This window comes from Bos mutus, chromosome 19, assembly GCF_027580195.1.
Source record: "Bos mutus isolate GX-2022 chromosome 19, NWIPB_WYAK_1.1, whole genome shotgun sequence".
Taxonomy (NCBI): Eukaryota; Metazoa; Chordata; class Mammalia; order Artiodactyla; family Bovidae; genus Bos; species Bos mutus.
Window position 1 is genome coordinate 40,078,209 of NC_091635.1, and position 25,170 is coordinate 40,103,378.

General features: G+C 48.0%; 1 protein-coding gene across 2 annotated transcripts in view; it reads right to left on the reverse strand.

Moving 5' to 3' along the window:
- Positions 1–25,170, reverse strand: part of NXN (nucleoredoxin) — a 162,752-nt gene that overhangs the window by 10,996 nt on the left and 126,586 nt on the right. For both annotated transcript variants that reach the window (XM_070390299.1, XM_070390298.1), the window contains exons 2-5: positions 14,287–14,404; positions 11,773–11,906; positions 11,169–11,269; positions 9,371–9,477 (exon numbers count right to left, since the gene is read on the reverse strand). In XM_070390299.1, the coding sequence (XP_070246400.1) occupies positions 9,371–9,477; positions 11,169–11,269; positions 11,773–11,906; positions 14,287–14,404 (460 nt within the window). The remainder of the gene's footprint in view (positions 1–9,370; positions 9,478–11,168; positions 11,270–11,772; positions 11,907–14,286; positions 14,405–25,170) is intronic.

Below are 25,170 nucleotides of genomic sequence, written 5' to 3' on the forward strand. Positions count from 1 at the left end.
AGAGACCAAAAGGGACCCAGAAAAGTGAAAACAGTTGTGTGAGGAAGGCAGGAATGCGGGTGAGATAGATATACATTTTTCTTAAACTGTCTTATGATAAATTCATTCAAGTTAAATAAAAATCAAATAAGAACTGAGGGGCAGTAGGGGTGGGATGACAAATACAGACCATGCTTTGGCCACATCCACCACCCATTCCATTCATCACATCCCTCTTCTCTCTCCTGCTCCCCGAAATCTTCCCCTGCTGGGAGAGCTAATAAGGAAAGGAAGAAGGCAGCTAGTTTGGGAGGTGAAGCTCAGAAAAACCCAAGGGAGGTCAAAGGGATTAGGCTCACTTGAACTTGGCCAGAAGGCCCATGTGGCCATGCCAGGAGGCACAAAGACCTTTTTTTTGGCGCCACCACAAGGCAGGCAAGATCTTAGTTCCCCAACTAGGGATCAAACCCATGCCCTCTACAGGGAAAGTGCAGAGTCTTAACCACTGGACTGCCAGGGAAGTCCCGAAGAAGACATTTAAAATGGCAGCATTCTTATAGAAAAACCAGAAACAACCAAATATCCACCAACAGTGGAACTGATAAACAGATAAACAGGCTGTAGTACAACAAAGCACTTCATGGCACTGAAATGAACCAGATGTAAATATCAACAGGGATAAATCTCAAAGACATAATGTTTAGTGAGAAAAGCAAGCTGCAGAACGCTATTACAGCATGTCAGCACTTAAGTACACTTCTACAAACACAGCCAGCACGACCTTACATTACTCATGGATTCACAGCCACAGAGCAAGCATTTGAAGAAGACTCACACTGAATGGGTGGTAGGGTCACTGCTGGGCACCCCCAGCACCCCGGGGAGAAGGAAGGGGCTCCGAGGAGGAGTGGAGGGAACCCAGCTTGGTGTCTGTTTAAAGCTCCCATTCATTTCTATACTAAATATTGGAAGCAAAGGTGTCAATTCTAGGTGGTGGCCCCAGGGGTGTTTGTTATATTATTCTTTGTCCTTCCCTGGTTTTTCTTTTTTTATGTTCTCAAAATGAAACAAGATGAGCAGAGGAGAGCACTGAGGCTGCTCTGGAGGCCCCGAGGCAGCCCCCAGCTACCCTCCCCAGGCCCAGGGGGCAGCTCCAGACAGCCTGCACCAGCCCTTTAAATCCTGAGACTTGCCTACAAATACAGCAGTGTCAGCCCCTTATCCTCGGTTCATTGAAAACCACAATGAGGACTTCCCTGGTGGCTCAGTAGTAAAGAATCTGCCTGCCGATGCAGGAGACATGGGTTCAATCCCTGACCAAGAAAGATCCCACATGCCACAGATCAACTAAGCCTGTGCACCACAACTATTGAGCCTGTGCTCTAGAGCCCACACGCTGCAACTCCTGAGACTTCGTGCTGCAACTACTGGAGCCCGAGCACCCTAGAGCCCATGCTCCGCAACAAGAGACTCCACTGCAAGGAGAAGCCTGCTCGCTGCAACGAAGAGGAGCCCCCGCTCGCCGCAACTAGAGAAAAGCCTGCGAGGCAACGGAGACCCAGGACGGCCAAAAATTAAATAAATAATAAAAAAGAAAACCACTACGGCTGAGTGTTTCATTTCTATAGAAAATAGACACTGCCTCACATCCATTCTTCAAAAAGGGGCTCAGAAGGGGAGAGAGAGGAGAAGGGCAGGGAGTGGATGAGGAAGGTGGGGAAAAGGGAAAAGGAGAGGAAAGCTAGAGGATGAGGGTAAGGAACAAGAGGGCAGGAGAGAAACAGAAGAAAAACAGGTGCTGGGAGAGCGAGGGCCTCACGGCAGTGCCTCCAGGGCTTGCTTGGGCCCTATCCACTGGCCCCAAAGCGGGAAGGGGAGGGGAGACAACAAAGCCAGCGAAGGCCCCTAACCCAGGAGAGAATGCGCTCCGAGCATCCCTGCAGAGAACATGGTGTTCTCAACAGCCAGCGTTAGACAATGGCTAATGGGATTTGCCTTTCGCCAAGTGTGTCCAAACCCTTTCCTTAGAAACACATTTGTCAACAGCTTATAGGGCTACAAATTCCCCGGTCTGCACAAAATGCTGGGAGGAGGGAGGCCAACCCCACTGCTCCCCAAGCAAAGGAAGCAGGTGGAGGCCACATGCCAGGCCTTGGTGAACTCAGGCAGCCAGAGCTGAGGCTAGATCACTCGAGGGAACAGCACCCAGCCCAGGAGCAGACACCTCCTCAAGTCCCAGACCCTCCCTGCACCACCTGGATGGACACCTGAATGAAGTGGCAGCATCTTGTGCAAGGCCTCCTTGGGACGCTGGGGGACACTCAGAATCCAGGGGTGCTCCGAGCCCAGCTCCCGAGGCGCCCAGAGGATTCTGGGTTCTCCTGCACAGTCTGAGCCTGTCCGGGTGACACAGGGGAGCTCTGCCCTTGTGGGCCTCAATGTACAAAGTGACAATCCGATCAAGTCATCTGCACACTGCCGGGCACGAAGACAGGCCAGGTGGAGGCGGTTCGGCTTGGGTGCAGGCAGTGGAAGATACCCGACTCCACGCTGTGAAAGAACCCTCATCAAGACATCCAGGAGGACACAGCAAGTGGGGTGAGAGCTGAGGACAGAGTCAAGCAGGGAGCGCGAGCTCTCCCAGATACAGCCCCGTAGATCTGCCGAGCCAGACAGGCGGCGAGACTCTCCAAGGACTCTGTGCGTGCATGGTGTATGGTATGGATTGTGTACATTGTGATACTGCAACATAATAAGGCGTGTATATCTGGCCTTCACCCCCAGTTCCTGGAACAGAGCTAAGACTCTTACGATTTCCTGAATGAAAGGGGTGATAGGAACATCTTTTGTTATACTATTTGGTCTTAGTCCCAGATCCTGACACAAGAGTTTCCAAGACCCTTCCAATCGAAGGAGTAAAAGCCTCTTTTGGGATGCTAAGATGATGGGTGTGGGTCACCAGAGAGACGTGGTTAGAAGGTTGGAATTTTAAGATCCACCCCCGGACCTCAACATCTGGGGAAGGGAGAAGAGCTGGAGGTTGAGTGAATCACTGATGGCCAGTGATTTAAGCACTCATGCCTACATAGTGAGACCTCCATAAAGGCCCCTCAGTGATGGGGTGCAGAGAGCTTCCAGGTCGGTGAACAGTGGAGGTGCCGGGAGGGTGAGGCACCTGGAGAGGACATGGGAGCTGTAATGGAGCAAGAAAGAAGAAAGGAGATGGGCAGATGCACAGACACTCCAAGTTACAGACTTGATGATGTAACAGATGGTTCCATGGCGGAGAGGAGGGAGACAGGGAGTTCAGGAGGATTCCGCACCCCCACTAAAGCAGGGCTGCTAAGGAGAGAGACACACATCCAGGGTCAGGGAGTAGTTTGGGCCATGGGAGATGCCAACAGGGAGGAAAGTGATGGCCCTGGGACCTCAGGTCCCCAGCCAATCACCCCTCCACATCCCTGTTACTCTGTTCGTGGGCCAGCCTGTGCAAGGGTGCAAAGGCATCTTCTCAGTAACCCCATCCCCAAGACCCCTAGAACAAGTCATGGATTTTCTCTTCTATATATCTATGTGAAGTAGAGAAGTATATCTATATTTTAATCTTGTATTTTGGTAGTCAAAGGCAGTGGAATGTTGACTGGTAAGATCACAGGAAGAAGCAGCACAAGACTGTACTAACAACATGCGCTTCTACTAAGCTACCGGACCCTTAATGTTCAGGGGACCCCAAAAATGCCATGAAGCGAAAGCGACCCTGTGAGGCTAGAGCTAGACACGGGGATGCAGAGGCTGCCTGCATCCTCTTAGGTCCGCTGACCCTGGAGCCCGAGGGAGCGGCCTCTCTCTCCCCACAGGCAGGCCTGTCACGAGCCACAGCCTAAGGCCTGGCCGCAGTGGCAGCACAAAGAATTCATTAGAAATCCCAGGGGATAACGTGCCCCAGGGGATAATGAGACTCTTGAGAGTCCCTGGAACTGCAAGGAGAGCAAACCAGTTGATCCTGAAGGAAATCAACCCTGAATATTCATTGGAAGGACTGACTGATGCTGAAGCTCCAATACTTTGGCCACCTGGTGCAAAGAGCCAATTCATTAGAAAAGACCCTGATGCTGGGAAAGATTGAAGGCAAAAGGAGAAGAGGGTGGCAGAGGACCAGATGGTTAGACAGCATAACTAACTCAATGGACATGAACTTGGGCAAACTCCAGAAGATAGTGGAGGACAGGGAAGCCTGGTGTGCTGCAGCCCATGGGGTTGCAGAGTTGGATACGACTGACCGACTGAACAACGCCAACAAACAATGTGCCTCTGGGATTTCTCTTCCAGTCTAGCTTAAATGTCTCTACTGCACTGATTTTCCTTTAATTAAAATTTTCCAAAAGCTCCAAAGTCCAAAGGGCCAAGTTCAAGGACCACAGCCTGGTGCTTACCGGCCTTATCACTCAGTCTCCCTATATAGTACACCATGGACATCTTGCTCTGGCCTTTGGCCTGGAATGTCCCAAGCCCTCTACCTAAATCCCAGACATTCTGTAAGGCCCTGCTTGAGAGTCACCTCCTCCAGGAAACTTCCTGGCTCCAGAGTCCCAAGCCAGAGTCTCCTGTGAACTTAGATTATTCCATTGTGCAGCCCTCCATTAAACGCTGCCTTGAGAAGGATCCTGTGAGGCTCTTTCACATTCCTCTCACTGTGCTTTAGTGCATTTCTGGCTAGATAGGGTCAGAGGTGGACAGATCAGGGTGAACCAGTAGTGTCAGACAGGCTGTTTACAGGAATGAATCCTAAGGCCCACCCAAAGAGGTCAATGATCAAGTTGGCACAAAACGCTCTGCCAGGGGGAGAACCCAAGAGCGAGGAAGGAGGAGGTGGGGAGCTGGGAAAGCAGGCAGGTCCAAGCTGAAGACAGACTGCTGCAGACGGCAGGGCAAGCGCTCTGCGGAGCCAGCAGACAAGGAGCAGCGGGACGGGCCAGTGCAGAGCTGGGTTCTTTTGTGTGGTTGCCTGGCCGCTGCTTGCCTGGGCACAGGGCCTCTCCAGATCAGCTTTCTGATCCTCAGATGAGGGCTCCTTGAAGTCTGGGAACCACATATGTGCTTATCCACACACTGCCAGGCCTTAAGAGGCTGAGCCAAATGAATGCATCTCTGAAAACGCTCCTTTCTCTTCTTGCTCATTTGTGGTCACCCGCGTGCTGGCTGTCTGGGCCACACCTAACAACCAGGGCTCTGACCGCTGTTCTATTTGTATGTTGACAGCTGGAGGAGTCGAAAGGAGAGTTCCCTTCTCTGCTCTCGGAAGGCAGACAGAAAACAATCAATTTTTTCATGTCCTGCCAACATCTGATGGAAGCGCACCCTCCAGCCTCAGTAGTGTGTCTAAAACTAGCGTGGACTCTCACAGGCCTCATGATCTCTCCTCAAGGAGACTGCTATTCTGTGTCTCCTCCACTACCAAGGGCCCAAGGGCCCCAAGAAGCATCTCATGGAGCAAAGGAAAGGAGAGACCCCCACCTCAAACTGGCTGTGCGTGATATAGGCCATCCTTTGGTAATTTATTACTTTCAGGTGATCTCAGGGCCTTAGTATCGACCCCTAAGAACAGGATCTGCACCTCACTGGCCTCTGCATCCAAGAAAGGGCAACTCCCTTCCTCAGAGAAGAAAAAGCTTATGCTGCACTGAGGACCTGTGCCTGGAAAGAAGATGAGAGCCCACCTGATGGACCAGAGTGGCCAAGCGAGGCCCAGCACGCACTTTGCTATATGGGATGAGTTTGATTTCCTGAGTCGTCATACAAAGTGTCACCTATCTGACCAACACATTCTAGTTCTTCAAAAGACATCACCCTACTGAAGTTATTTCCCAAAGGGGATCTCATCTTATCCACTCCAGGGCAGCACTGGGATAACCTTCTGGTTTTTTATTTCCCACCAAATTCAGTGTATAGTAGTGGTTAGTGGAAACTCAAGAAATGGAAACCTATCCATTTAAATCTACCCCACCTTTTTTCCAAAAAGGATTGGAGGCAGTTTAAAAAGTGAATGGTATAATTCAATAAAAAACAGATGAAAACTGAGACTTCCCTGATGGTCCAGTAGCTAGGTCGCCATGCTCCCAATGCAAGGGGGCTGGGTTTGATCCCTGGTCAGGGAACTAGTTCCTAGATGGTGCAACTAAGAGTCTGCATGCCACAACTAAGACCTGGTGCAACCAAATAAATTAAACAAAATATTTTTTAAACAAATGAAAACATCCCACTGAGAAGAGAACAAGGCAGGAAGAGAAAACAAAGCTAGGATCTAGGGCGTGCAGAGAAATTGTCAGCTTTGCAAAACTGCTAAACGTGGTTAGAAATTCAGTTCTGAGTTTTCTCGGGGCTAAAGCAAGCAAAGAATTGTGGTCTGTGAGGAAATCCAAAGTATACAAAAGATGAGAGAAAACACAAAAATGCACCTCCAACTGCAAAGAAGTCCAGTTTCTGCTAGGTGCTACAGGGTAACTTCCTGAACATAAATTCCTACAAGTGGGATTTTGAAATCAAAGGTTTTGTAGATTTTTTAAGGCCTCTGGTGTGCATCGCCAATCTCTCCTGGAAATTTTGTCCTGATTAGATTCCTCCTAGCAGCCTGCTCGGAGAAGGCAATGGCACCCCACTCCAGTACTCTTGCCTGGAAACTCCCATGGATGGAGGAGCCTGGTAGGCTGTAGTCCATGGGGTCGCTAAGAGTCGGACACGACTGAACGACTTCCCTTTCACTTTTCACTTTCATGCATTGGAGAAGGAAATGGCAACCCACTCCAGTGTTCTTGCCTGGAGAATCCCAGGGACAGGGTTGCACAGAGTTGGACACGACTGAAGCGATTTAGCAGCAGCAGCCTGCTCTCTTCCCTACACTGGGATTATCCTTTTTTGGAGAGTAGAGTTCTTTGCAAATGTAACAGGTACAAATTCAGTGTTTTTATCTGTAAATCATGAATTAAAATTATCCTGAATATTTTTCTTATCCATTCTGACAATATGCATCAGCTGAATTGCCCACCTTATATCCTATACATATATATATATATTTTTTTTTTTTTTTTTAAATTGTTTCTCTCTCTTTTTTTGGACTGATGCTGAAGCTGAAGCTCCAATACTCTGGCCACCTGATGTGAAGAGTTGACTCACTGGGAAAGACTCTGATGCTAGGAAAGATTGAGGGCAGCAGGAGAAGGGGGCAACAGAGGATGAGATGGTTGGATGGCATTGTTGACTCAATGGACACGAGTCTGAGCAAACTCCGAGAGAGTAAAGCGCAGAGAGGCCTGGCGTGCAGCAGTCCATGGAGTCGCAAAGTGTCAGACGTGACTGAACAAATCTGGAAAGGGCTCTTTTTTTCTATAAAGGAAATAGATTCTTTGCCATATTGTTAGTTGCCTTTCTGTTAGCAAGTTTTCGGACATCCAAAACTTTATCTTTTTTAGGTTGTAAAATAAAAGATTTTCCCCTTTCTCCCTAAGTCAGTCAGTTAAATATTAAATGCCTACTCTGTACCCAACACTGAGACTTCCCAATTTTACTGAAAAAAAAGGATAAAGTAACTTGCTCAAGGTCAGTCAGCAGTAGGGGAGTGCCTTCAGCAAATACTTGTTGAATGAATGAATAAGTGAATTGAGAGACATGCAGTTTTACTTATCCGCATCAAGTGGCAATTTAACCCTTGGTCTAGGGTCATCCCTTATCTCAAGAAATACTGCTTCTATGCTAAGGCACACATGTTTTAAGTCTCTGCAAGCAGAGTGCTGGAAGGAAATACACCTGCACCATCTCCTTTAAACTAACCAACTGGTACCCATCCTGCTGGAATGGTAAACCATGTCATGTCACTCCACTTCTGTTTGGAAGGAAAACTGCTTTCATCTTTTTAATTACTAGGAGACCTAAAGCTCCAAAATTCTCGAAGGATTCTCAAGGATTCACAGACCTCGACTTCACGCCCAAAGTGCAGAGCCTGGACTAGCAGCACTGGCATTACCTGGGGGCTTGCTAGAAAGGCAGGATCTCTGCCACACCCCAGAACCACTGAGTCCGAATCTGCATCTTCACAAAAGCCCCAGGGAGTAACTGCGTACATTTGAAATTGAGAGTCATTTATTTACTTTTTGCCACACTGAAGGGCATATGGGATCTTAGTTTCCCGACCAGGGAATGAACCTGAGCCCTCTGCAGTGGAAACATGGAGTCTTAACCAATGGACCACCAGAGAAGTCCCAAGAATCACCAGCTTTAGATGAAACATCAATTTCTTGAAACTAGCTCCTAACAAAGCAATATGCGTACTCTAAATGGTGAAGAAAAAAGTTAAAGAACCTGATAAGTCCCCCCACAAGCTGTGGAGTTTGTGGGTAGATCTTGGTTTGTCTCTTTTTTTCCCACTTCCTATAAAACAAGGAATACTGAGAACTCAAATATTAGCTGTTAACTGTCTAGGGCTGACCAGGATCTGGTACCACTAATACAAACAGAATGAATTTAACTCTTAATAGGCCACCAAGAAAAAACCCGGCTAGGTGAAGGCTTGCTGTTTAGTTGCTCAGTTGTGTCTGACTCTGCAACCCCAGGGACTGTAGCACACCAGGCTTCTCTGTCCTTTACCATCTTCTGGAGTTTGTCAAGCTCATGTCCATTGAGTCAATGATACCATCCAACCATCATCCTGTCACCCCCTTCTCCTGCCCTCTATCTTTTCCAGCATCAGGGTCTTTTCCAGTGAGTTGGATGAAGGCTGGGAAAGAGGTATTCATATAACAAAGAATAAAAATGCAGATTGTCTCACTAGTAACCATTATTTCTGAAAACACCATGATCAGTACTTCAAGTCCAAGTTTTTGACACTCTCAGGAAATCTGTTCTGTCACCTACAAGGCAGTACTCCCTCCTCACCCTTTACTCTGAGGCTTCAGCAATGGTGAGAAGTACTGGATCTGCTTTATCCAATTCATGCTCCCAGCAACTCTTTGTGGTAATTTATCATCTGCATTTTGCACATGAGGAAACCGAGGCTCAAAGAACCTGAGTGATGGAACCAAAGGTCACTCTCAGGTCTGAAGACAGGTTTTGACCCGGTCACTTGGGCGTGTGAGCTCTGTAGCCCAAGTATGTCAGAACCCACTAGGCTGGGTGGTGAGAAGTAGCTGTCTCACCCAGACAGGCACTTTTTCTTTCCAAAAAACGGCTTTAATGAGGTATAATCTACATACCACAAAACCCACCGCATATTTTTAAGATGCTGAAAAATGTGAATATTCATGGAAATAAAGATGTTCTTTCCCCTCCAGAAGGAAAGCCAAAGAGGTGGTGAACCCAGATGAGCCAGATTCCAAGGAGCCCCGGAGTCGGGAACGCCTACCTTGGATTCCATATAGCCGGTTGAGGCGCGACCGCCGGGCCTCGTCGGTGTAGGGGACTGCAAGCCACGGCATCTCACTGAAGTACTGTTTGAATGAGTCCTCAGACCTACAGAGACACATGCACAGAGACAGAGCTCTATTACTCCTCAAGGCACCACCATCAGGTCCTCCTCGCCTCCCACCAAATTGCGTCCAGGGCCCTACAGACGCCCCAGTTTCTAATCACTGTGCTCCCCGGACGCCAGGCTGGGGAAGGACCGACCCAGTGCACAAGGCCCCACACAGCAGGTGGACGCCAGGCTGAAACGCCAGGCGTTTCAACAGACTGCTCCTCTGCAGCCTACCCAGTCAATTCATGCTCAGCTTTTCTTTTCAACATGGACAGGTCTTCCTTTAATTAGGAGCCTAGATGTTCAGACACCTCCTTCCCTGTAATGCTTGTAATCTGTGCATATAACTGTGATATGCACAGAACACTTTTAATCAAGCATACACCTATGATTCCATATCTAAGAAACTCTAAGAGTGATAAATCGAATTAAGTGATAGAAGCAGATCAGAGATCTGTGGGGCTGGAATTTGGGGGCAACTGAGAAAAGGCACAGGAGTTCTTTTTTTTTTTTAGAATTAAAAAAAAATTGGCTGCACCCCATTGCATATGGGACCTTAGTTCCCTGACCAGGGTTTGAACCCACACCCTTCACTGGAAGGATTCTTAACCACAGGGGAATCCCACGAGGGAGTCTTTTCATTGATGGGAATGTTCTATATCTTCACTGTGTTGGTGACACAAGTACATACATTAGTCAAAATTCACTGAACTCTATACCTAGAATGCATGCATTTTACTGTATGTAAATCATACTTCAATAAAGTTGATGTTTTTAATTTATTTTTATTTTTAAGAAGACTTCTTTTTTTGGTGGTGCAGCTTGTGGGACCTTAGTTCCTCAACCAGGGATTGAACCAGGGCCCTTGGCAGTGAGAGCACAGTGTCCTAACCACTGGACCACCAGGGAATTCCCAAGTTGATGGGTTTTTTTAAGCTTTAAAAAGCCCTGTGACATGGCTTCAAGGTTGCCCTAGGGAGCAGAGGGGTGGGCCCAGGGGCCAGTACAACTGAGCATAGCATCATACAGGCATTAAGGATATGGCAGTGCATACAAGGCCCTCAGTGTGTTGGCATCTCAGCGATCCTTCTGTGAAAAGGAAGCCTGGTGGCTCAGTCTGAACTGGGGCTGCAGTTTTGCGACGAAGGAAGGTCACTGATGAGTAAAGCCAGCGAGAGGGCAAGAAACAGAGGAAATTGAGGCTAAAAGGCCCTGACATACTCTGGGAAGAAAGCCTGCACTTTTTGTTTTGTGGGCAGACCCCAGAAAAAGCATGTGGCCAGAGCTAAGAAAAATGAATGCAGAGCCAGCTAAGACAGGTGTCATATTCCATTAGTCTCTGGCTGTTTTCTTTACATCCTCCTTCTTCCATATCTACTCACCACCATCCAAAAAGTTGAACTGACCAGAAAAAAAATGCATCCTAATCTCCAATGCCCCAGGCCAGGATAAGGATGTCCCTTAATACTGACAGCAAGAATGGGTTTTTCTTGGCTCCCCTTTAGACCATTACATGATTAAATATGAAATATATCTGCCCTTCTGCCAATCATCCCAGATAGGTCTCCCCCAAGCCCTAGCCCCAAGTTCTCAGCTACAGAGCATGAAAGGCAAGAGCCATCCATCCACCTGTGGAAAAGGGGAGACACACCGCCACCCTGTCCGCCAACCCGTCAGCACACGTTACCTGTCCGCACTAACAAAGATGATCTCGAATTTCTGGCCTGCCTCCTTGATCTTCCGGTAGGACTCCACCAGGACCCGGGTGAGGCTTCGGCAGGGTGGACACTGCAAGAAATGAATGGGAGCCTTCGGCCTCCGTCCTGCCTTCTCCTGCCCCAGTCCCAGCCGCCTGCCAGCAGAGGCCGGTTCAGCAAGACCCACGCTGGATGTGGATCGCATTTCCAGTTTATGGAAGAGGCAGAAATAAATGTGCCTCTTGTGATGGTGAGCATCTGGGGTCAGCGGGCAGCTGTTAAAATGAATCCCCTAAGGGAACGTGGGGAGCCTTATCAGAATGGGTTAGGAGGACTCCTCTTTTTATTTATGTATTTTTTAGGGGGAAGGACCTTCCTTTCAGGCCAGTCCAAAGAAGTCCTTTTCTTGCTGCTAATATCATTCGTAACAGTAAGCACTGGAAGCATGCCAGCAATGCACGAGGCCCAGGAGAGAGCAGGAATGCCAGGAAATGACACCTGAGCAGTCACACCTCCAGAAGCCAACCCCAGCTAGTTTCAGCGGCGACATCACTGCTCCCTTCTGTCTGGATGAAAGAGGGACCCAGCACTCACCCAGTGTGCGGAGAAATAGACTCCCACGTGAGACCCCTCCAGGCTGCTGCTCTCCAGGGACTGCCCGTTACTTCTAAGCAAGGGCCCTGCAATGACTTCCCTGAAGGGTTTAGGTCCCCAGGGGAATTCCAAACCTGAAACAGGCAACAGATGGCGAGAAGGTTAAGACTCTTCCTCGGGGCCTCTGACCCAAGAGGCTTCCAGGATGCAGAGCGCGACAACTTTATCACCAAATGGTATTGGCTAACATATCCATAGGACTGGCAGCTAGAGCAGGAATAAAAGCAGGACTCGTTCATGGCAGATCCCTACCTATCCTCAAAGCCATGGTTCCTGGAGGAACCTGGAGGATCACAGGACCCATCTCCTGGGGAGCTTTTGAAAAGTACAGAAGCCAAAGTTACCCGCCACCCCCTTCCCCACCCCTATCTCAGGATCCTGGGGCAGGGCTAAAGATTGCACGGCCAAAACAAGGCCAAATGACTCCCCAAGTAACTGTGACAATGGGACGGTTGGGGAATCACTGCCTTGGGTATTAACCAAGTATGCGTGCATGCTCAGTCACTGAGCATGTCCGACTCTTTGTGACTCTATGGACTGTAGCCCACCAGGCTCCATTGTCCACAGGACTTTCCCAGGCAAGAATACAGGAGCGGGTTGCCATTTCCTCCTGCAGGGGATCTTTCTGACCCAGGGATAGAACTTGCATCTCCTGCATTGGCAGGCGGATTCTTTACCACTGATGCACCAGGGAAGCCCATTAACTGTGAGTTTCTTCAATTTCAACCCCGGGCTCTCAGTGGCTCCCAACTTTACATTTTAGAATCAGCCAGGGAGTTTTAAAATCTGATGCTCCTGGGTCCCACCTCCAGAGATTTTGATTCAGCTGGTCTGGGTTGGGGCCCAGGGAACCAAGTGAGAGGAGAATTTCAGTCTAGTGAAAGGAAAGTGCAAAACCACTCGACCCAGATGGTTGACATTCTGATGACACATAAGCCCCAGGCAGGAAGAGCACACAATATGCTCCCCGCTCAACAGAACAGCGTTTTCTCACAGGGTGGTCCAGGGACCACTGGCTCAAAATCGCCTGGGGTGGATGGGGAGCGGGAGAGAGAAGCAGATCCTGGCTGGAAAAGCAGATGGCTGAGTCCACCCTGAAACACATGGAACCAAAAATCTCTGGGGGTAGGGCTGGGGAAGCTGGGTTTTTAACAAGCTTCAGAGTTGGGGGCAGGGGTGTGAATGCGTGCGTGCCTGTGTGTTTACACTTCAGAAGATAAAGACTTGGTTCTATTGTAACTGCCCTGGTTTTTACTGAGGGCAATTTTTTGAAGATGAAATTTTTACTGGGAAAATTTGTGATTAGGGCTGAACTCTGTAATTGGATGAATACATGAGGGACGGAAGATCTTATAGCCTTTGTATGACTCCAGTGCCCAGGGGAAAGAAACAGGCCCTGGACAGCCTCTGAGCAAGGTGACGAGAGTCACCCAGACACGGCCATCCACCCAGCTGGACAGGAAGACCAAGGCTTAGGATTTGGGCAACACCAAGGAATGAGGCTTTCCTGGTGGCTCAGATGGTAAAGAATCTGCCTGCAATGCAGGAGACCCGGGTTCGATCCCTGGGTAAGAAAGATCCCCTGGAGAGGGGAATGACAACCCATACCAGTATTCTTGCCTGGATAATCTCATGGACAGAGGAGCCTGATGGGCTGCAGTCCATGAGGTTGCAAAGAGCTGAACTCAGCTGAGTGACTAACACTTTCACTTTTTCACTTCAAGAAATGAGGGGCGCTAGGGCCAGGAGAGCAACACAGAGACTGCAACTTTGCTATCGTAATATATATTTTCTAATTTATTTATTTTTAATTGAAGGATGACTACTTTACAACATTCGTTTGATTTCTGCCATGCATCAACATGAATTAGCCATATGTATACATATGTTCCTTCCCTCTTGAGCCTCCCTCCCACCTCATACCCTTTCCCACCCGCCTCTAGGTTGTTATAGAGCTTCAGTTTGAGTTCCCTGAGTCATACAGAAAATTTCCATTGGCTATCTATTTTATATATGATAGTGTATATGCTTCCATGCTACTCTCTCCATTCATATCACCCTCTCCTTCCTCCCCCATGCTATGGTAACATTTTCAAGAGAAAAAAAAAAAAAAAAATCCCAAACCACACAGGCTGCCTCTTGATTGTGGAGGTGAGAGCTGCTGCTGAAACAGCAATGTAAGTCAGTAGCTGGGCTCAAACTGCTTCTCAACGGCCTCCTCAGCCCTCAAAGCTAAACTTCCTTTTTCAGATTCCTTCTCCTTTGGCCCATGAATTAAAGCCCCCACGAGGGACATTCTGATCTCTGTAAAAACCTTAACCATGACCTGGAGAATACTATAATTTCATCAAGACAATATTCTCTAGCCAAATAACCCCGCACTCATGTATTTCCTTTTTACACTCTCTACCAACAGGGAGGAGGGCAGGGTGGGAAGACATGGCAAGGTCTTACCCTCTGGGTCATCGCGGATCACCAGCAGCCCGTTCCTGCACACGACCTTCCCGGAAGTGGCGTCTAAGAATATGAGCGATGGAATGTTGGAAATTCGATATTTGTTCCAAAGTTTAAGCTGTGAGAAGAAAAGTAAAAGAAGGTGGTTAAATCCAAGATGGCAGAGTTCTTTGGAGCCTCCTGAAGTAGGCTGGAAAACACGAAGGTACAGATACATGAATTACTGACTAAGAGCAGGACTGGCTGGGCAAAAGGGACAAGAGAAGCTACAATCTCACTTGTCCTGAGGTCTGAGACAATGGAGGGGACCCTGGGTCTGAGTCTCAACCAGGCTTAAGTCACAGCAGACGCCAACAGAGGACCACATTTGTCCTGGTGGTCTCTTCACTCCTACTTCCCCGACAGGCACTGTCTCTAAGAAGCATAATGAAGATGGATCAGGCATTTTTCAAACACAATCAGATATCCACCAGGTGGTTGAGGCAGGAAGCGGGGCTTATTATTGGCGACTCTCCACCCAATCAGCAGGCAGGTAATGGGCTGTGTCCCCTTGGCCCCAAGGGAGAAGGGACAAAGGGTATCCAACAGGTGACCAATACTGAAATCAGCCCCTCTCCCCACTTCACCAGGTCCCTGCACAGGGAGTATCAGTAGTCGCTCTAAGCGTGTGCCACTCAGCCTGCGAACACCAGGGAAGCACAACCCTCAGCCAGCCCCAACCCTCAGTTCCCTGTGCCACTCAAAACAACCCCTGGTCCTTGGCAGGTTCCTGCGGTCAGCTGTGCCAACTGTCAGAGGGCCAAGGTCGAAGAGGACTGAGGCAGAGAAAGCATAAAGGCGACAGCCCAGGGCTCGCAGCCCAGTGAGTGCTGGCTCTTTGGTGAGCTCCCAGACGTCTGGGGGGACGCCGCTCAGGTGAGCCGCCAGGTACTCTGGAACTGAACTGCCAAGTCCAGAAATGACATAATCATCATCAAACTAACAGCGCACCTCCAGAGGAGAAAAGAAACAAGGCTTAGGCCGCAGGATGGCCCGCTGGCTTGTCACCTGCAAGCCTCCCTTCTGGGGATCTGGGGCCCAGACAGGAGGGCTGGCTGTGTGAGGGCTGGCTGTGCAGGCACTGACAGAACAGGGTGTGGAGGTGTCCAGGGAAACGGGCATCAGCCACGCACAGCAGACGGAAAGGCGTGTGTGGCTGTGATCATTGTTTTCAACTCAGTCCCAAGCAGCCAGGGAGTCAGGCAGGGTATCTATCAGACAAGAAATGGGAGGCTTCCCCTGCCTATGGAGACCTGGGTCTTGGCAGGAAGTGTTGTGGGACCCCACCTTTAACTGGGTGGGCCCCCATTAAGGCTGCATGTTTTTCCCAGCCCCACATTTCCGATGGGCACCCCAAACCAGCCAGGATTTCTGATCAAGAGTGACTCTGCACACACAGTTTTCAGTGACTGATTTTGCACTGTTCCTGAGAATCCTGATATAGGATTCAGATGAAACATTCTGAGAGGTTCAACAACAAAACAAGACCATCCTACTGCTGGAATCAGGTTTATAAGTCTGCTCGTACCAGGATCCAGCCAGGTTAATAAAAAAAAAAAAAGAGAGCGAGGAAAGGGGTGGGGATTAAAATTATCAGATTTTTATGATTTAAAAAGGAATTATTGGGGGAGAAAAGTAACTATGCAAAAAAATGGAAAACACAGCCACAAAAATTGAGATAAAAATCACCCATGACTCATCATTTATGAAAACGTAGACGATTTTATATTTCCACCAATGGTAAATCACAGCACCCATTTCCTGGTACCCTCACCAACTGTTATCACTACCATTGGTTTTTTTCAATTGGATAGAAAAAAAAAATGATGCCTCATTTTTTTGCTCATCTTTATTCTACTTACTGATGTTTAGGAGATATACCTATATCTCACAGTTATAAATACACTGCTTTTCCCTACATATTTTTTTTACAAGAGAGCTGAAATTCATTCAACAGATATTATCTGAGCACTTACTATGTGCCAGCCCTGGTTTAAGCACAAGGGATACAAGAAAGAACAAAGCAGGGGCATTTCCCTGGCTTGTGCTCCAGCAGTCAGTCTAGTGGTTTAGAATCCACCTTGCAATGCAGGGGACACAAATTCAATCCCCTGGTCCGGGAAAGTAAAATCTCACATGCCACAGAGCAACTAAGTCTGCACGTTACAACTAGAGATCCCACATGTTGCAACGAAGATCCTGTGCGCTGCAACTAAGACCCGGTGCAGCTACAACATAATATGAATATATATATTATATGAACATGTATTTTACATATATGTATATATGAAAATAATAATAAACTGTGGAAAATTCTGAAAGAGATGGGAATACCAGACCACCTGATCTGCCTCTTGAGAAATTTGTATGCAGGTCAGGAAGCAATAGTTAGAACTGGACATGGAACAACAGACTGGTTCCAAATAGGAAAAGGAGTTCGTCAAGGCTGTATATTGTCACCCTGTTTATTTAACTTATATGCAGAGTACATCATGAGAAATGCTGGACTGGAAGAAACACAAGCTGGAATCAAGATTGCCAGGAGAAATATCAATAACCTCAGATATGCAGATGACACCACTCTTATGGCAGAAAGTGAAGAGGAACTAAAAAGCCTCTTGATGAAAGTGAAAGTGGAGAGTGAAAAAGTTGGCTTAAAGCTCAACATTCAGAAAACAAAGATCATGGCATCCAGTCCCATCACTTCATGGGAAATAGATGGGGAAACAGTGGAAACAGTGTCAGACTTTATTTTTCTGGGCTCCAAAATCACTACAGATGGTGACTGCAGCCATGAAATTAAAAGACGCTTACTCCTTGGAAGGAAAGTTATGACCAACCTAGACAGCATATTCAAAAGCAGAGACATTACTTTGCCAACAAAGGTTCATCTAGTCAAGGCTATGGTTTTTCCTGTGGTCATGTATGGATGTGAGAGTTGGACTGTGAAGAAGGCTTAACGCCAAAGAATTGATGCTTTTGAACTGTGGTCTTGGAGAAGACTCTTGAGAGTCCCTTGGACTGCAAGGAGATCCAACCAGTCCATTCTGAAGGAGATCAGCCCTGGGATTTCTTTGGAAGGAATGATGCTAAAGCTGAAACTCCAGTACTTTGGCCACCTCATGCGAAGAGCTGACTCATTGGAAAAGACTCTGATGCTGGGAGGGATTGGGGGCAAGAGGAGAAGGGGACGACAGAGGATGAGATGGCTGGATGGCATTACTGACTCGATGGACGCAAGTCTCAGTGAACTCCAGGAGTTGGTGATGGACAGGGAGGCCTGGTGTGCTACGATTCATGGGGTCACAAAGAGTCGGACACGACTGAGCGACTGATCTGATCTGATGAAAATAATTTCAAGCACTTACAGATAATAAAAGGAAGCCAGGGCAGGGTAAGAGCAAAGGTATGCTGGGTGGGTTTTAGTGAGTGCTGTGGAAGGAATCTTTGAAGAACTGGCATTTGAGCACAAACCTCAGTAACAGCATGAAACAGTCATGTGCAAATGGGGGAAGGCTGAATAGGGAAGGCAAGAGTGGATGCAGCCAGACAGTCAGGGGCCACAGTGAGGCCAGAAGGGCACTCACAGACTGGATGTTTCAAGCCCTGTAGACTGGTAAAAATAACAGAATTTTATTCTAAGCATACAGTCAGCTCTCCATATCTATAGGTTCCATATATACAGATTCAACCAAGTATAGATCAAAAATGTTCAGAAAAAAAAAATTAAGAAAGTTCCAAGAATCAAAGCTTAAATTGCCAAGCACAGGCAACTGTTTATATAGTCTTACATCATATGTATAACTGTGTGTTATATGTACACTGTATTAGGAATTATAAGCAATCTAGAGATGATGTAAAGTATACCTGAGTATGTGCGTAGGTTATATGCAAATACCATGCTATTTTGTATATGAGACTGGAGCAGCCACGGATTTTAGTATCTATGAGGATCCTGGAACCAATCCAGGATACGCAGGGCCAACTGTAACAGGAAGCTGCTGAGGGTTAAGGCGAGTGGTGCAGCCTGGTTTATCTTTTAAAAGGTCACTGTGGCTGCTGTGAACAGACAGACATCAGGGGAAGACCAACTCGGGAGACCACTGCCAAGGGCCCAGGCAGGAGTGGAGAGCAGCGACAAGGGCCTGGGCTGCAGCAGCACAGAAGGTGAGGACATGGCTGTGCATTTTGAAGACGGTCAATAGGGCAGGTTGACAAATGGGTGTAAGGAAGGCGTGAGGGAGAGAAAAAGGTCAAGGGGGCACTGTACTGTGACTTGGAGGCTTGAGCAAAAATGTGTCAAGGAGTTCCACTAACCATGATGAGGGACAGTGGCAGAGCAAGAAGTCTGAGAGGGGAAAAATCAAGATAGAAGAGTCATTTGAGGTGTCTGTTAGACATGCAAGTGGAGATTTCAAGTAGGCACCTGGTTTATAAATGCAGAGTAGGGACTTCCCTGGTGGTACAGTAGTTAGGAACCCACCTTGCAATACAAGGAACACGGGTTTGATCTCTGGTCAGGGAACTAAGATCCCACATGTCGCAGGGCAACTAAACCCACACAATGCAACTACAGAGCCCCCAGCCTGGAGCCTGTGTGCCACAACTAGAGAGCCCATGAGACACAACAAAAGATCCCACGTGATGCAACGAAGATGCTGCATGCCTCAACTAAGGCCTGACACAGGCAAACAAGTAAGAAAAGTTACTGTTTAAAAATAAAGAAATAAAAAGAAATCCAGACTAGGGGGTGGAGGGATGAGATACAAATCAGGGATCCTCAGTGCCTAGATGCTGTTAGGGGCCATGGGCCCCGGGTGAGGTCATTCCAAGGAGAAAGCATGGCATTGGAGGAAAAGGGACCCTTAGGGGAGAGCCAGGGACACCCATGGCAGGCTGAGGAGTGATGAGAGACATAGGAAAAAAAGGAAAAAAAAAAAGGAGACTCTGGTGTCTCAATAGGCAGGCGTGGAAAGTGTTTTAGAGAGGAGAGTGTAGGTCACTGGGTCAAATGCTGCTGAGACGTTGCGTAGGATGAGAATAGAGAACAGACCGGTGGTCACACATGATCTTGATGGGGTTGGGGGGAGGGTAGTCAGTGCAGGGGTGAAGCTGACACACACACTGGAATGAAAAGGGACAGCACCTCTATCCAACACACACGTCTACAGTGGGCCTGGGACCCAGACCAGCCCGAGTACTCCTGCCGACATGTGAAACATCAAGAGGAGAACAACAGAAAGAAGAGAGGTTATAAAAAGAGAAGAAAATGGCAGATAAGGGGCTGAGGTAGTGACTACAGGCAATTCTCTTTAAGAGTTTTGCTGTAAAGGGAGAAAAGAAATGGGACTGCCGCTAGAAAAATACCTGATGAGGTCAAAGGGAGGGTATTTTAAATATGGGAGGTACAGTAATATCAGGCTTCCCCGATGACTCAGCAGTAAAGAATCTGTCTGCAATTCAAGAGCCGCAGGAGACGTGGGTTTGATCCCTGAGTCGGGAAGATCCCCTGGAGGAGGAAACGGCAACCCACTGCAGTATTCTTGCCTGGAAAAAGTCCCATGGGCAGAGGAGCCTGGCAGGCTACAGTCCATGGGTTCGCAAAGAGTCGGACACAACTGAGCGACTAAGCACAAGTTACTGTCATATCATATTTGCTCGGGATGATCTGTCTCAGGTTGTAGTATCCTGGTTACTCTGCTCTGAAACTGTGCAGGAGGCACAGGAATGATCATTTCAACCATGTTCATTTTGATACCTGAATCAGAAAGAGAACCTTGTGTTAGAAAAGTCCCACAGGCCCACTTTGATGTCCCACAGGCCCACTTTGATGATTCTTTTATGCCAACTGGAAATGCGCTAAAGAAACGATCACCAAGATTCATCTCTGTGCCTTTTCAAGTGTGGGTAACATCTCAAGTCCACTCAAGGTTTCCAAAAAGCCCTCTTAAGACTCTGGTTTCATAACCATTTTGGGGTCACAATCACTTTTGACGATAAAAGCTACATACAGATCCTTTCCCCAGAGGAAAATACCCATATATGAAAAAGTCTGTAATTTCATAGAGTTTGTGAATTTCTTGAAGCCTGTGATTGAACCTGATTCCAAGAGCTCTATGGACTCCAGAAAAAGATCACCTTCTTTTAACAGTTCACTTTAGTACATGGCATAACCTTGATTCAACTGGGAGAACTATGATACTGCTCCATCTTTACTCTTGCGAAAACTTCCCCTAATGAGAACCAGCATTTGCCTAAACTCTAAGATGATGAAATGGTGAAAGGCGGGACATTAAAACCACACTGTATGCGGCTGCCATCTTCCCCAACTCATTCAGAGCCGAGCACCATCAGTGGTCTCTGATTCATCCCTTTGCCTTCAGGATGGTGAAGAGCAGAACCACCTGGGACAGAGCGCTAATGTCACTATTTTTTAAGGATCCCCAAGAAATGAGTTCAAAGTCCTCCTTGGTATGATGTTAGAGCATTTAAACACAGTCAGGAGCATAAGTGCTTCTACATTATCTCAAAGTTCTTCTTGGGAGGAAAAAAACAGCGGTGGAGTAAGTCAACAGGCTTCGGAGGGGCTGGGTTTCCATCCTGCCGGGATGCCTCAATAGATGTCAGGGGGTGACACAGTACCACACCTTGGGCAGGTCACACCTGCTGGCCGAGCACGGTCATACACACCCCACAGGATGAATACGGAACTTAAACGAGGTAACGTGTATGGAGACGCTCTGAAAACTAAAGCATTACACACATGGGGCACATCATTAATATCTGAATCAAATTTATGCTTATTTCCCCCTTGTCTTGTCAGCATCCTTTTCAAAAAACATTTTTCTGTCAACTCTATTTTAAAGTTAAATCAATCAACCGTAGGGTAGGCTGCACATAAAACTCCTCAGAAAGCGGGGATTTCCTTTTGTAGCCAGTGGTCTTTTTGCCGTAAGCACCTTCTACAAACACACACATATTTGGGGGCCAGTTTTATGTGGTCTGATGTCTTCTCCCCTCCCCTTTTTCTTTCATCCACCTCCCATTTTGGATTTCCAGATTTTAAGAGGCATCTGGATATTTATTTTTTAAGCGGACGCTCTGGATTTTGCTTTTCTCTCTTAAGAGAACTCTGACCTTATGTCTGATTCTGCTTGAAAGTGGGAAATACCATACAGTCTGCTACCAAGGAGCGTAGGAGGGAGACAAGCTGAGTCAGGAGGTTCCCGTCCCGGCGCCTGGACCAGGGAGGTGGACTGAGGGCAAGAACTCCTTCCAGGTGATCTGGGCTGAAAAGACGAAGAGCTAGCTCACTGGAAGGGCCACCGCTGCATGTAGGAGAGACCCCGTGACTCTTCCATCCAAAGCCTGCTCTCTCCCCAGTGACTGTCCTGGCACAATGTCCACCCAGAGTTCATTTCCATGCCACATCCCACCTCCTTTCATAGCTACCCAGAGGCCAGGCAACCGAGAGAATGGGTTCCCAGCAAATGCCCAGAGCCTAGAATCCAGAAGCAAAGATGAAACAGACAAAAAGAAACAGGAGACAAGATTAGCTCGACTTGGCCAAAAGCAAAAAAAGGATGACAAACCGGGCTATCGGGTTACTTAACAGTTCCCATTCCTCAGCCTGGCGGCTGGTTCTGGTTAGCAATCCAGGGCTGTGGTTGGAACTATCGTCCCAGGAATGTTGTCCAGAAACGCTGTTACAGTGACCCACGAAACTACGAAGCAAAAATCAAAAGGGATGGGATTGGGAACTGGTAAACTGTAAAAATGCAGACTCTGAAGCCGAGCTGATCAGAAACCCTGGTGGGATTAGTCAGCACCCGCGCTTGCCACAGGGAAATGCCACCCGGCCATTTCTGAGAAGCCCCAGCTCCTGAGGGTGATATGGAATCCGCCTCTCATTCGGAGGCTTGGGTCTTGCACTTGACTGGGGGTCTAAGTTTTTATTTCTCAACAGCTGCTGCGAAACTGTGGGATCAAGCCAAAGCTAACACAGATGGAGGATTCATCAGCCGGCCCCTTGGCAAGGTCAGCTGGAACCTTCTCAGGCAGACCTCACCCCAGCCCTTCCACCGAAGGCTGGCGACAGTCAACGCCATCCTCTTTGTAAGCAGTCTGTGAAAACAGAGCCTCAAAAGTGTCCCACCCCTTCTCACCAAACACGACCACAGCCCATCATACACGCACAGTCAGAGGGAAACCCCCCACCCCAGGCCCTACTGCCCAGTGTCAAGACGGCGTGGACACTGGAGGCTGCTCAGCACAGGCTCGGGAGCCCAGGTCCAACTCTGCTCCTGCCACTTGCAAAATGGAGATGACAGCACCTACATTTCACTGGGCTGTTGTGAAGAGTCGATGTATAAAGTGTTTAGAATAGGGCCAGGGACTTCCCTGGTGGTCCAGTGGCTAAGACTCCACGCTTCCACGCCAAGGGGCGCGGGTTCGATCCCTGGTCGGGGAACTAAGATCCTGCATGCCACATGGCAGGGCCAAGACAAAAAGGAATAGAGCATGACCCAGATTAGGTACTGTGTAAGCGTTAGCTTCTATTGTTGCTGTTGTTATTGTTATTCCAGGGCCATTCTAAATGCTCTACTAGGACCCTGTCCTCATATTCCCGGAGTTAAGACCAAGCCTTGCTTCTGAGGCAGGAGTCCCAGTGTGTGATTTGGCCTAAGATTGCAGTTCCCCAGCCCGGTACAGCAGCTGGCCAAGTACAGTGCTTGGCACATGTTACCTGGTTCAGTAAACGATGGTGAGCAAATGGAGAAATGATTGAATGGAAGGAAGAAAGGAAGAGAGGAAAAAAAAAAGGAAGAGAGGAGACACTGTGGACAGGCCAACCAGACTGGACGCCCAGCGACAGTCAAGTTGAGCCATTTAAAGGGCTTCTTCCTTGTGCTTTTGGGAGACTTGGAGAGGCGTTCCTTATTCTCTTTAAACTGCAGAACACATCAGTCAAAGCCAGTGCTGGTGGAATTAGAGCTCATCTCCCTTTATCTAACAGTGACTCTCATCCCCTCCCTTCTCCAGCTCTCCTCTGCCTGGAGCCAACACAGAGAAAGGACTGGTGAGATCAAGGAAGAGGGGCGGGTGGGCTGGGCTGGGCTGGGCTGATTGGAACCTGCACCACGTTATTGAGAAATCAAAGTCCTCCCAGTGGACATATCTCTGAAACTAGATTAACAATCAATTTCCCTTTCACTACAGTTGCGTTCAGAAGGAGGACCTGTGCCCTAAGGGTCGTAGAGCAAGAGGTTTACAAAATAACACGTCTACACTGCTTCGTGCAAAGCGCCAGGTGTGAAGTATACTGCACACTCTCCTTCTGGGTCTGTCTCTGCTACTCCAGGCTGTAGAGAAAGAAAAAGACTAGATGTAGAAGAACTGTGTAGAAGAGATGTTAGAAATCTACTCTTCGTTTCCCCAGACCCCAGAATGGTAAGTTTTCCAGCTGATTTACAGCTGACCTAGGTGGGCTGTCCAATCCACCAGACACTCATCAGGTGTGAATAATATTCAACACTAATCAAAGTGCTGCAAGGGACACGAAGCGGGTGAGACACCAGGCCCGCCTTTAGGAACATTACTGTTTAGAAGTAGAAAATGGTAAAAACGGTCAACGTCAAAGCTATTTTACAACTACTTCTGTACAGGCATTAACACATAGCAACTGCCAGGAGAAGTGAGCAAAAGGGGCCAGAAGGAAGCCTGGCTCCATCCTAGTTTAGGGAACGTGCCAGGAATGGCTCTGTGTGTTCAATCAAACACGCTTAACTGTTTCAAACATCCTCCATGAAACCACTGTGATTCCAAGTAGGGGCAGCCCCACGAACCAACAGCTCTGGGCTGAGTTTGGTCCCTGTGGGTCACGCAAATCTTTTTTCAGTACTTCTGTCTATCAGAGCACAGTATGGTGTAGGTAAAATGGTTAAGAACATGATTATGGAGCCAGGATGCTTGGGTTCAAATCCCAACTCTGCTGCATGCCTGCTGGGTGACCTGGGACAAATTTCTTCACCTCTCTGAGCCTCTAATTCTTGAGTAAAGTGAGGATAAAAATAACCTGCTCCATATTGCTGTTGTTAGAATGAATTAATGATTAATACATATATAAGACTTAGAACACTGCCTGATATACAGTGAGTGTTCAATAAATGTCATAAATGATGATGAGGTCAAAGAGGACACTGCCATTTCTCCTTGACACCAAGTGGGAAAATGTGCTGACCCCACTAACTCCATGTAGCACCTACATCAGCTGTCGTTTCTCATTCTGGTAGAGGAGGGATGGGAGAAATAACTTCTTACGCCTTGTGCCATTTTGGGACGCCCGCAGACAGAGGACCCAGGCCAGGAGACAGCCCCCTAGAGCTGTCTTCATTGTTCAGTTGTTAACTTGTGTCCGACTCTTTTGCGACCCCATGGACTGTAGTCCGCAAGGTTCCTCTGTCCATGGGATTTCCCAGGCAAGGATACTGGAGTGAGTTGTCATTTCCTTCTCCAGAAGATCTTCCTGAACCAGGGATCAAACTCGCGTCTCCTGCATTGGGCAGGTAGATTCTTTACCAGCGCACCACTTGGGAAGCCCGCCCTACAGAGTAAGTGCTGCCTACTCCCAGCCTGGTGCTGTGGGAACATGTTAAATTCGTAACAGCCTCACTTTGCTGCGCAAGATACTCTTTTTACAACAGAAATCACATTGCTGCTAGTATGAGGTGACGGATCTGATATGCTACTTCTTCCTTTTATCTCTTTATCTAAGAAATGTCTATCCTCGTCAGCAGCCAGCCATCCACCACACACACTTCACGGGGTAACAGCAAGCTCTGCTTC